The sequence below is a fragment of the Phytophthora cinnamomi genome, assembly GCF_018691715.1.
Source record: "Phytophthora cinnamomi strain GKB4 chromosome Unknown Contig102, whole genome shotgun sequence".
In the NCBI taxonomy this organism is placed as follows: domain Eukaryota; phylum Oomycota; class Peronosporomycetes; order Peronosporales; family Peronosporaceae; genus Phytophthora; species Phytophthora cinnamomi.
In genome coordinates this window covers 1,044,164-1,056,651 of record NW_027151035.1, presented here as the reverse complement: position 1 = coordinate 1,056,651, position 12,488 = coordinate 1,044,164, and the positions used below count along the sequence as shown (strand labels likewise).

Genomic DNA, 12,488 nt, shown 5'->3' with positions numbered 1-12,488 from the left:
TCATTCTGTATTACTATTCGAGACAACCAGGGCCGGGGTCACCGATACGCATGTAGGCTTCGCTAACTTTTTACAGTAACACAAATTGGGGTGGGGGGGGGAGCGCCGAGTAGAAATGGCTCGTGAGATGTTTTGAAATGGCTGCACCTACAATGGATATGGTTAGGCTTCGTGCTAATCCGTGTGCTGCAGTTGAAGAAAACAACCTTTTAGCGGAATGTGGTGCCGGGGGCGATGGTGTCCAGCCACTCTCGAGCGACAGACACACGCGCGTAGACGCCGGGGTATCCAGCACGTCCGCAGCCATTGCCCCAACTCACTACACCAACTAGGACATCTCCGGTTGGTTGCTCGAGGATGAGTGGACCACCGGAGTCGCCCTGGCACGAGTCCATGTCGAGTTCTCCGCCAGCGCACAGCATCGTAGCGTCCACATCGAGCACCTTGGCGCACGCAGTATTATTGACGATAGGAACGTCGACGCGCAGCAGCTCGTTGGATTGAGTGCTTCCCTGTGCCGTGGCACCCCACCCCATGACCGTCGCGTTGCCGCCGCCAGCGACGTCTGAGTCGTCGGCCTTGGCGAGCGCAACGGGAGGGAAGGAGCTGGCCTCCTCCAGTTCCAGCACTACGAAGTCGTACGAGTTGGTTTCACTCGCATACTTGGGGTGGCGGGTCGTTCTCACGACCTTGATTTGCTCACCGTCCTCGGTGCCACTTAGGAAGTGAGTGCCAACGGAGACGTACTGGATGTCTCCAGCCATGCAATGCGCGGCGGTGAGCACGTGCGTCGGCGTGATGAGGGAGCCGCCGCAGAAGTCCGTGCCATTCGCCGTCGGTCTAACACCAGTGGTGTACGTCTTGGTCCCGGGAGGTACGATGCCTCCCCCGAGGATTAGCGGCTCGATGTCGATGGGAGCCATCGAGTCGTTGCTGGTCAGGAACTGTGAGACGTACTGCTGGTAGTCGAGCTTGGAGAGGTTGTCGCCGTCGAACTTGATCTGTCCATCGGCGTTGGCCGCGAGGGTGGCCGCGATGGCAGTCAGGCGCACAAGTCCAGTGAGGTTCATCGTTGCTGGGATGCAGCAAAAAGGAGAATGAGCTGTTCCTCGTCGACTTGAGGCTCGAAATCAATATCAACTCCGAAGTATCGTGGCCTGGGCGACAGCAATCCACGCGCAGGCCGTAGTTCTCAGACGTATAGTTGATCCATACGCCGCTCAACTATATCTTTGCATGCGTGTTGCCCGCTCACAGAATCAGCTTGTGGGTTGCACGATTCCAGCAACAGCAACTCCAAGTTGAAGTAGTGACACAGCATAAAGCCTTCGACACAAAGATCAGCCTATTTATGCCACCATTGATCGAGTCGCTATGGAGCTCTTCCCGCCGCCAACCGTAGAAGAGAACGAGGCGCGCTACTGCTTCTTCCTGCCGGTGCCTCCCACCAAGCAGACCGAACAGGACCTTCTCCTTGCAGCTGAGCAGCAGTGCAGCGCGTTCCTGGACTCCGCGGCGCAGCAGACGAGAGGTTTCCTGTGGCACAAGCATCGGTTCCACCTCCAAGTGAACAGGACCAAGAGTGGGCGTTATGTTATGTCCGGACGAACCAGAGTCGGTGATGCCATTCAGGACGAGTGGGTCGTAGCCAAGCTCGTGTTCGACATCACCAAGCAGTTCTCAGGCGTCGTGGGACGTATCGCAGACTCAGACGGGGAGTTTCTGCTCATTGAGAGCGCCGAGGCGCTGCCCGATTGGGTCACGCCCGAAGACAGTGATCGGCGGGTGTTCGTGGTGGACGGAAAGCTGCACATTGCGTCGCCTGCAAGCGCCAGCAAGAGGGGCAACGACGGAGATCTATTCGATGAAGACGCGTTGCGGCAGGTGCTGGATGCAGGTGTCAAGACGGAAGCGAGTGCGGCGGTGCAGCGGCTGATTCAGCATAAGTTGAAGGAGGTGCCGGCCTACCTGCGTAATAATCGCCATCGAGTGAGGTGCTTGCTGCCGGAGAGAGCTGCGAGAGTGTTTGCGGCGAATGGAGAGCTGGTAGGGCCGGCGGTTGAGGCGTTCTACTATCGTGAGCCGAAGCAGGCTGGGTTGGTGTGTGGCAAAATGACCGGGTTTTTGCCTGAAGGAGAGGTGGTTGTGGAGCACAAGGTCTCGTTTTCGAGGGCGATGTTTGCTCAGCTGAAGCAGCAGGAATTCTTCCCGCCCAAGTCGTTTTTCCGGCGAGATGCGCGCTATCGCGTACTGGAAAGGTTGAAGAGAGATGAGATCACGCACGCGGACGCGCAGGCGGCAGACATTGGCGTCAAATTGGCGTGCGGTCTCGAGCTGCTGTATGCAGGCGACGGTGAAGACCAGCTTGGACGATCGTGGAAGCAAATTGTCGACGAAGCACTGCAGCAAGTTGGTATGAAGCTTTCAGCGCAGCCAACTGAGCCGGATGATGATGACTCGTGGCTGTACATGCACCCGGACACGCTGGAAAGTCAGCTTCAGCGTGCGGCCATGGCTGGATCTGCAGCGGGTCCTGGTGGCGCCGATGAATTGCAGAACATGGCTGCCATGTTTGGCAAATTTGTGGAAGGAGTTTCCGGTGTGGAAGGTGTGGAAGGAGCCGAGCCTATCCAGTTTGACATGAGTTCCTTCATGGACATCTTGAATGGTCATGAGGCTGGTGGCAGGGGAACTGCAGGACTGGAGGCCCCGTGGGGTGAACACTTTATGGACGAGGATGAACCTGACAGTGACGATGAGTCCGTGGAGGAAGGAGGTGACGACGAAGACCTTGCGCTGGACGAGGCCATGGCTGAAATGGAGGCGGAGTTGGCAGGCACCAAGGTCGCGAAAAGTTTCTCGCGTTTCGAGGAAGTTGAGGACGATCAAAAGGAGGCTTCACAGTCTGCCCAGGAAGACGAACCCACAGACACTGGCTCCGCATCTTTCTCGTCCGCTAAACCGCTGGACCTGGATTACAATCTGTTGTCGAACTTGCTGGAATCGTTTGCTTCTCAAGAGGGCCACGCTGGACCTGTGAGCAACATTCTGAACGAGATGAACTTCCCCAAGACCACGCCGTAAGAAGTCATTCAGCAAGCGTTGCATATCTGTCACCTATAGTGCACGAGGCAACTCCATGTGTGGACATTATCAATAGGTTAGTTACAACTTCTTAGCTGTCTACACTGTTGGGCACATTATCCGTGCCAGTGGTCACAGACTCGGATTCTGCTGTACTTATTGTCGCAGGCAGGCTAGCTGCCATTGGGTTGTTGTCACCTTGGCACCACGAGAAAAGAAATTGCCGCGCCTGCGCTTCTCTCCCTTCCACGCGCTTCAACTTCTCCGTCATTTCCTTGACCTATCCAGACAACGCAAATGTACCCACACATGAGCAGAGAAGGCTAAAATGAACACAGTCAGCACTAACATCACCTGGGTTTCCAGTGCCTCCTTCTCGGACTGCATCACTCGAATCTTCTCTTCCAGCGCTAGCACCACACGCTGCGGATATAACAGCGGTTTTGGTGGTGACGGAGTTGGCTGAGTTGCCACACTATCGTCAAGGCGTCTAGCTTGGACAAGCACACAGTAGCGTCAGTGCGCGTACGGGAATGGAAGCGAAAATGTACGATCCGTATCTGTCCTTAAAGGGAATTCTAGCCCTCTAAAGTCATCAGGAGATCATGATGAAAGCCGTGAGGTTCCAAGTTTAATGTGAGGGGCCGTGCAAAGTATGAGCTCCAGACGCGATACGAAGAATTCTTCAACCCATACCGCGCCACATCGAGCAGACCCCCAAAAGCACATGCAATATGCAGCACACAAAACGCAACGTACCCTAGTCGTCGCTGAGGAGAATCGTTGGCCTCTGTACCTTCGCCACCAGCATTACGGAGTTCATCCATGAAGTCATGAACGGCAGATATCTTGGATTCGATGACCCTCGACACGTTCAACTGCTGCATGTGCGAAGCTTCAATTGCTCGGACACGTTCATTCAGAGGCGGTATTGCGGCTTCGAGGCTGTGCTTGTGCATGTATAGCTCCGTCTCGCGTGCCATCAGTTTTTCGTGGATCGAGGCCCTTTCGGCTTCGGAACGAGCAAGGCGTCCTTCCAATGCTTCATTTCTCCCAGTCATAGCTTCAAGACGTTTGCTCTGCTCCTCACTATGAACCCGCATCAAGGTCTCTTGGTTCATGCTTTGCTGTTGTCGTGCAGTTTGCTCCCTAGTGATCATTGACAAGATACGAGCAAGCGTGTCTTCCACTCGAGGTTGATGCTGCAGAAGCTGCAGTAGCGTGGTCTGGACCCCCACCTGCGCTGTTGTCAGCTCCCCACTTCCGTTGCTGCTGATACTATTGCTATTGCTGCTGTCTTGGCTATCCTCTACAAGTCGACGGCGTTTGTGTTTTTTCAATGCACTTGGAAAGGCCGCATCCACGTCCGTAGCGGCAGTGCCTGAGGTGCGTACCACTATTGGCTGCTGTTGCTGTTTCTGTGAGTTGGAACTTGGTTGGTTTGTGATGTCGGTCAAAACGCAGCTTCCGGTGGTAGTAGTGGTAGGTCGCTGTAGTGTATCAGACCGAGATATTTCCCGTGGCGGTAGCTGTCGAGACGGAGAGCTTGCAGGTGCTACCGATGCCAAAGAGCTCTGCGGCAATGACGAGGGCTGTTCAGCATTTAACTCGTCCGGTTTGTTGTCTGGGCCAACTGTTTCTGGAGGTGGTTCCTGTAGCGGTTGCGTTGACTGAGAAGCAGGTGGAGGTTCTTGGCGGGGTGGTGCAGACTGCTCGAGTCGTCCCTCCGACTGGGTAGAGTCCTGCGGCAAGCGAGCCGACTGTGAAGATAGGCGCGTCTGAACGGGTTGCTGAGGAGCTGATAACGCTACTCGAGCCACAGCACCAATTTTGTTAACAGAGGCTCGTGTTGGTCGGGTACGTTCTGCAATAAAAAAAACAATGGCAGCGTTAGATAACACAAATGAATGTCACCGAGCAAGCACAGGTGTTCACAACGTACGCGTGGCTACCATCGATCGAGATGAGTTTCTGTTTGTAGACGGCGGCTGCATCAACACGGCTTGGGGTAACGAAAGTAAGTGCAAGTCGTCGAGCCACTGATGCGACCCTGCGTAGCCGCCGAAAACGAGCAACTTTTGCACAGCATCAGGTCCCTCTGGTTCCGGCCGAAACATTACCGTAGCGTGTGCTGTTCGCCCGACAGGAGGTTGATCATCCCGAGCCGTTTGGCTACTCCTGCGACGACTGCTTCTCTGCCCTTCAGCGTGTCCGCCGTGAACCAGCCGCCACGCGCGCGTGTCCACATTGTAAACGTAGAGTTCATTCTGGCGCAGCGCTCGCCGTCTCCCGCCAAACAACACGAGATGATTCGGCGCCGCGAACGTCAGCGAGTGGTTGATCCGGCACGACGGTCGGTCCCCCAGCGTCGCGCCCGCCAGCGAGTCCCAGCGCGCGTTGGCCACATCATACAGAAACAGCGACCCGAACTCCTGCTTCCCGTCCGTGCCGCCAAACAGGAACAGCGTGTTCCCGTCGTCGCTCGCCGTCAGACCGGCGAACGCGCGCGGCTGCGGCAGCTGGCCCGTCGGGTTCACGGCCGGCTTGACCCACTGGTTGAGCGGCGCGTCGAAGTAGAAAATGTCGTTGAAGAACGTCGAGCTGGACGCGTCCTTCCCGCCGAACACGAAGACCTGGTCTCCTCCCACCACGACGCTGCTGTGGGCGTGTCTGGCCCGGGGCTTCCACATGCTGGCGGCGTCCACGCGCCGCACTTCCCACTGGGCCTCCAGCGTCGGCTGCCGCACCCTCAGCTCCTCCACTCGGAGCGTCGGCGCGTCGAACGCGCCCGCGCCCGCCTCTGCCTGCGTGTCACTAACAGCAGCGTCGTCACTGGCCACCACCACGTTGCCCACCACCAGCACGCGCAGCCCCTGGGCGCGCTCGTCCTCCGCCGACGACTGCACGTAGTGCATGGAATGGTAGTCGCGCCCTCCCCCGGGGTGCGATAAGCAGGGCGCGCGCCGCGCCACGCCCGAGCAAAGGACGTCTCCGCTGCGGAACAGGGGCGAGCGCGGCGATTGGGACGAGCCGAGCGACACCACGAGCCGCTTCCACTGCACGTCGGAGGCTTGCAGCTGCGCGTCCTCGGCCCTGCCGCGTCCGCGCGGAGCCGCGGGCGAGGACCTGCTGCTGCTTGACGCCGCGTACCCCGCGGGCTCCAGGAGAAACACGTCCTCGAAGAAGACCTGGCCGTCGGCGCCCCCGAAGAGCAGCACGCTGGCCGTGGGCAATAGCGTCATTGCGTGGCCCGAGCGCGCCGCCGGAGAGCACACGGTGGTGTGTGATGCTGCGCGCTCGTCCTGCGGAGCAGACGCATCCAATTGCGTCCATAGCGGAGCCCTGGGGGCCGAGAGAGACGCCGCCGCGCCCGAGCGCTCCGGCCGGCGCAGCTGCATGGAGTGGTTGATTGATTAGGCCTTACAGCGCTGAGAGGCATAGGTGCTGTTACTGATTTATCTCATACCCTGTTGAATTTGATATGTGGTGATGAAGATCTTCCGTGGTTAATAACTGTTATTTTCAATAGCCTGTTTGTTTGACAAATTATGCTGGTATGTTGACCCATCCAGTTGAGATTGAAATAGAATACCTACTCTTTTGCATAGACTTTAAGAAACGATAGTACCTGTGACAAATGATTTATATGTCTACTCAAGCGACATCCGTCGGATTTTTCTCTTCTCGAGCAACAGAGTAAGGTTTGTCGCCAGTCACTCTTCTGCTTTTATAAAGCTTCCGACACGGATCTTCTTCTTTTCTACCGTTTTCTCGCTCAAGCTCCTACATTCGTACATGTCAATGACTACTATCCTCCTCTGTCCTGATTCCTCGGTAGGTCCATTACTCCAACAGAGAACACGTGGTAGGACGTTCACATTCGGCGGCCACGGGAAGCGACACTTTTGATCGTAGAGGCTGTGGATGTTTTATTGGGAGTAACGATGTCCAACGTAGCTAAGTTAAGGTGCGCAACATGAGTTTCAATCTGGGAGTGCGGCCCGCAATTTACAATCCAGAGCTGTTCCAGGCGAAGCACGGCTATGTGATTAGTGATATCGGATAGTGCGGGGCGGTGGAGATGGCTACAGCGCAGTTGAATCTGTACTCGCAAGCGAGTCGAACGGCCAGGAAGCTGTACAGGTAGCATCCTAACCAATGCGAGAGCTGCGGCAGGTCAAACGAGGGACGTTAAAATGATCCACCGTGGCCGCCGCTAAACCTACGGTACAGTAGTTAACTAAACTCGTAGTTCGTCGTCCTTAGTGAAGACGTCGTCCTTAGTGAAGACAAAAATCGTTTTGCATCGCAGCTTTAGCGAGGGTGTGCGACAGATGAAGGGCGACGCATGAACAAGTCCAAGTACGCTGGATCGGACAACCCTAACTCACCAAGATAGAAACAGCAAAGAAGTTCATCTTCGCAGTACATTTCGTAAGCCACAGATTTCTACTGCAATGGCAGGGTTCACCTCACTAGATTATGGGACGACGACATAGAACTGTGTAACAGCATCCGACTTGTATTGTACCACGACTGCTTACTCCCATCCACTTAAGATCTTGGTATTACGGGATGATGATGCAACGGCAAGGTACGCTCATGACTTTTACTAACAGTATTGAGAATCGTTCGTTGTTGCTCGTTGTGGCGAAGTTAGCATGAGCTAGTAGTCGGTTGGACGAGCGCATCATTTCACAAATTGACAAATCGGACCTACCGTAGTATTTCGTAAGCCACAGATTTCTACTGCACTTGCAGGATTCATCTCGCTAGATTATGGGACGGTGACGGGATGGTAGAATTTGCCTGGCCACATAGTATTGTAAACGGCATCTGACTTGTATTCTGGTTACAATAGACCACTACGACTGCTTACTCCCGTCTACGTAAGATCGGGATTATGGGATGATGATGCAACGGCAAGGTTCGCTCTTGGCTTTACCTTTTGGGTACTTACAGTATGGCGAATGGTCGTTGATGTTCGTTGTAGCGAAGTTAGCATGAGCTAGTAGTCGGTTGGACGAGCGCATCATTTCACAAATTGACAAATCGGACCTACCGTAGTATTTCGTAAGCCACAGATTTCTACTGCACTTGCAGGATTCATCTCGCTAGATTATGGGACGGTGACGGGATGGTAGAATTTGCCTGGCCACATAGTATTGTAAACGGCATCTGACTTGTATTCTGGTTACAATAGACCACTACGACTGCTTACTCCCGTCTACGTAAGATCGGGATTACGGGATGATGATGCAACGGCAAGGTTCGCTCTTGGCTTTACCTTTTGGGTACTTACAGTATGGCGAATGGTTCGTTGATGTTCGTTGTAGCGAAGTTGCATGAGCGAGTAGTTGGTTGGATGATCGCATCATTTCACAAATTATCAACTCGGACCAAGTCACCACCCGAAGCCTGATGCAGACGTTCGCCGTTCATACGACAGATGCGACCACCCAATTCACTATCGTCGGACCCCTTTTTACTCGAGCCAAGCGGGTACATGACACTACATGTAATAGGAGTGATCGAATGCCTGCGCGTACTGAGGACGAGAGCTACCCACTGGAGACAGTTCCTAACCCGACCACGTCGAGGTTGACACACGCTGATACGGCAATCTGTGCCCCCACCAACGCAGAAAGACTGCCCGGACCAGAGCTTTATTATCCGACACCAAGTGGGCAGACTGTCACAGCTATCCATACGCAACGGCGTAAAGCAGTCCGAGCGAACACAACGGATCGTCGGGAGCAATGCCGTCTTAGCCAAGCCAGATATCGATTTAAGCAGCGTACGAAGATAAAACTCCTTGGGGACGCCATCTCCATTCTGCAACGAGAGATATCGCAGTTGACAGTTCAGCGAGATCAGACCTTATGGGAAGGGAGGCGGAGCGTCCACAGTGTTATCGTGGAGTACTTTCATTTCTTCCGCCACGGCGTTAACGTGTTCTCTGGGGCACACAATACTAGAATCGGCAGTAACGCGTGTGATGCGGCGCAGCGGCAGCAAGTTTTTCTGGAATATGGGATGGCACCGAACATTGAGCTAGGGGAGAGTCGAGGCGTGGCAGCGTTGATGGATCATTGGTGCCAGTATTCGGCGTATTTCCAAGACTTGGAGTTCCGGTTGGAGCACATGAACGAGATGTCAAAGGGCCTCGTTATCGTCTCGGCATCTTTACGAGTGACGGTCACCACGGAAACGATAAAGCATGTCTTCCCGCACCTTTCACCTTGTCCCAGCGAGAACCGAGATGTCAAGGCCATGCTTCTTGGCAAAAAGCTCATCGGAGCGCAGCTGCTTCTCCCGTCGACACTTCATTTTGAATGGGACAGCGCGACAAGGCAGATCGTACGGCTGCAGACGTCCACGGACTTCTTGGTGCCTCTCTGTTGAGAATTTGGCAATCTGAATGATGCGTCCTTCGTGCTAGATGGGGCAAACATCACACTGGATGGCGCTATTCTGGCGCGTGGACTGTAGCACAAGTAGCAATAGAATATTGTACATGCGTGTATAATATCCTTGGGTGTCTGCGATTTTCTAAGTCCAAAATGGGAACTAACTCTGGACCCCGTTACGAGGAGTGGTGAGAATTCCATGCAGGTTCGCACTGCCGAGGTCATTAGGTTGTATACGAGCTATTTGACACACTAAGCACCGCAGCAAGACTCTGCTGCATCACTTAGTTATGACACCGGCTCTGCTCGGGCCCTAGGTGAAGCCCCGATTTCAAAGATGTCTCGTGATGAAACCTAACACAGGTTTCATTCTCCATGGTGGTTTCTGGTGTTGTAGGGTTGCGTTAAAGGTGAATATCGTTAGACTCGTATTACAGTAAAAGCTCTCACTTCCGGTAACGAGGTCCGACCATTTCCCAAGATTTGCAATTTTATTTTAAAGGGACCGCAATGAAGCACACGTAAAATATATATTATAAGCTCAATTGCGAAGCACGAATTATAATATCTTCTACGTTGACGTCTTCGTCGTAAGTAGTGCCATTGGAATCGCCGCACCTTTCGTCTACACCGTTAAAAACAATACCAGTATGTCGGAAGCAGTTTTCTATGGCCGACTTACCCTGCAGCTCTTGCCAAATCTCCTTGCTCCACCTCATTGCCTGCAACTGATCGACGGCGTAGGACTCCTTCTTCAGCTTCTTCACGTCCTTGACCTTTTCGTACACCCAGAGAAGCTGCCTTCTCCTGTACGCCCGCTTGAACAGTGCAATGATGCCGGCGTCCATGGGTTGCAAGAAGGTAGTTGTATTCGGCGGTAGGAACTCCACGCGAACGTTTGTATACACCAGATCGATCAACGCGGCCTTCTTGAGTATGTCCGAGACGGTCGACTGGGCTGGCGCGCGCTTGAGTTTGTAGTGCGCTTTAACCCATGCTGCGAGCGCCGCTTGTGACATCGTGGGGCAGTCGGTTGCCTTCTCGATGAGACCTCGCTTCTGATGTATTTTCATCCAGGCCCCCATGGCGTGCTTCTGCTTGTGTCGCTCTGTGTTATTTCTGTAACGAAAACCTGCTAAAGGTTGGCTGTGCGGATGCTCTACGGCAATGGTTGGTGTGCAGTAGTTCGCGCCAAAACGCCCGCCAAAGTTTTGTAACAATAAACCTTTCCAAATAGATCGCATCTTTTTATCCGGGATATCACTTCATACCAGTACCGGAAGTGGGCGCACTTACTGTATCAATAATTACGGTACGTTAGTCTACATCAATCTGTTTACAATCAAGTTACGAAGGTACATATGTACATGTACGTCTATGCAGGATACATGTATTATGCTTTGCAATGCGTTTGTCGTTTTCACCTAGTGTTTTGCCCGAGTTATAATATCAGGCGCCCGATATAAAAACAGATGGTCATTAAATCCTCCAAGTTATAATCGCCAGCCTCGATATCGATCTCGATTTACGCTATCTGTGGTCGAATTGCCGATCCAAAAACGAAATTCGGGCCGATTTAATTTAAATCGCGATGTCTGTGTACGGATTATAATGCCGCGCTTTATATATATATAATAATATGCAATTGGACACTTACATCTGGACACTTGACGAGTGGTCGGCAGATCGCGCTGCTGATCTGTCGAAGCACCGCAGTTTCCGAAAACCTTCACCTTGCACAAGTGCAGAATGTACTCTCTCGACTACCGTTGGCGAGCCGTTTTTCTTATGCATGTGTGTGGAATTTGTATGCAGTATGTTAGCGATATATACCGCTCGTCGCGTTGGCCGAGTGCCGTGGTTACCCATGTTCGAAAGTACGTGAAAGCCCACCCTACATTTTATTTAGAGGAGCTACAGCGATTCATACGAAACGCTTTTCCTAAAGTAAAATGGTAGCGTAGTACTGTATCAACATGTGGTCTTACATGGCGGGGAGCTGCTCGCGCCACAGAGAAGCGGAAAGCCCAGTGTTGCAGGAGCCGCTCGTGCACTAACAAACGAAGCTAACGAGCCATCAAACACGTTCAACAGATTAGTATTAGAGTCGCAAGGGCCGGAGACACACTAAGTTTCAGTATGGTAGCGTAGTATCGACATGCGGTCTTACATGGCGGATTGCAGCTTGCGCGACAGACAAGCGGAAAGCCCAGCGATACAGGAGCCGCTAGTGCACTCACAGACGAAGCTAACGAGCCGTTAAACACGTCCAACAGAGCCGTATCGGAGTAGCAGTGGCCGGCAACGTTACCTCGATGTCCTGAGAACCAACTATGCGCCCGTTATATTTAGTAGGAAGAGGCAGTGCGACTTACCTACACCTGGAGGTCGATTTACTACCATGTCGCATGTTTATGTCTTCGAATTATTTTATCTCAGAGATCGATCTAAGCCCTAAATCCGAGCGACAAAATATCTGCAAACCACAATACATGTACATGTATAATACTTATACAGTATAATAGTATGCAAAATGTTTAAGTTATACTACATGCAATACACTGTACTGTACTATGGTATAATACTACAGGTGTCCCCGCTGAATCTGCAACTGCCATCGGCTATCTACCGCGAACACAGAGTGTGCGGGAGTCTGCCAGTGCACAAGATTTGCCACAGCTGTCTGGTGATATGTACTGAATTAGTAAGATCATTGCGGCTAAATGTCTCTCTGCGGGAAACATCGAGTTGCTAGATCACGGTAGAAAATGAAAGGCCCACAATGAACATTATATCTTAGATCAGGGCATCATTGCGTGCATCAAGAGTCTCTTTACGCGCATTAAGGTCGAGGATAGCATTGATCGGTATATTGTAGGGTCGCCGCAGGAGAAGATCTCAATCTATACAGCCTTAAGTTGGGCGTCACAGGCTTGGAATGCTGTAACTCCGGCCTCTCTATCAGGAACTGCTGGATGCATTCTGGCATCGTAT

At 53.0% G+C, this 12,488-nt stretch overlaps 4 protein-coding genes across 4 annotated transcripts; 1 reads left to right on the top strand and 3 right to left on the bottom strand.

Annotated features, from left to right (window-relative positions):
• Nucleotides 1-209: 209 nt before the first annotated feature.
• Nucleotides 210-1,070, bottom strand: IUM83_08056 (serine protease trypsin-like protein; the record flags this gene model as incomplete). Its single annotated transcript, XM_067932407.1, has 1 exon — nt 210-1,070. One exon carries the CDS (start codon nt 1,068-1,070, stop codon nt 210-212), a length of 861 nt encoding a protein of 286 aa, XP_067783102.1.
• A 304-nt stretch (nt 1,071-1,374) lies between these two features.
• Nucleotides 1,375-3,084, top strand: IUM83_08055 (MADS box transcription factor; the record flags this gene model as incomplete). The annotated part of the gene is made up of 1 exon (XM_067932406.1): nt 1,375-3,084. One exon carries the CDS (start codon nt 1,375-1,377, stop codon nt 3,082-3,084), a length of 1,710 nt encoding a protein of 569 aa, XP_067783100.1.
• A 91-nt stretch (nt 3,085-3,175) lies between these two features.
• IUM83_08054 (Kelch repeat-containing protein) lies at nt 3,176-3,971 on the bottom strand (the record flags this gene model as incomplete). The annotated part of the gene is made up of 3 exons (XM_067932405.1): nt 3,176-3,364; nt 3,439-3,574; nt 3,844-3,971. 3 exons carry the CDS (start codon nt 3,969-3,971, stop codon nt 3,176-3,178), a joined length of 453 nt encoding a protein of 150 aa, XP_067783101.1.
• Nucleotides 3,972-4,917: 946 nt separating this feature from the next.
• Nucleotides 4,918-10,513, bottom strand: IUM83_08053 (Kelch repeat-containing protein; the record flags this gene model as incomplete). The annotated part of the gene is made up of 5 exons (XM_067932404.1): nt 4,918-4,948; nt 5,027-5,134; nt 5,205-5,351; nt 5,410-6,177; nt 10,113-10,513. 5 exons carry the CDS (start codon nt 10,511-10,513, stop codon nt 4,918-4,920), a joined length of 1,455 nt encoding a protein of 484 aa, XP_067782988.1.
• Nucleotides 10,514-12,488: the final 1,975 nt, after the last annotated feature.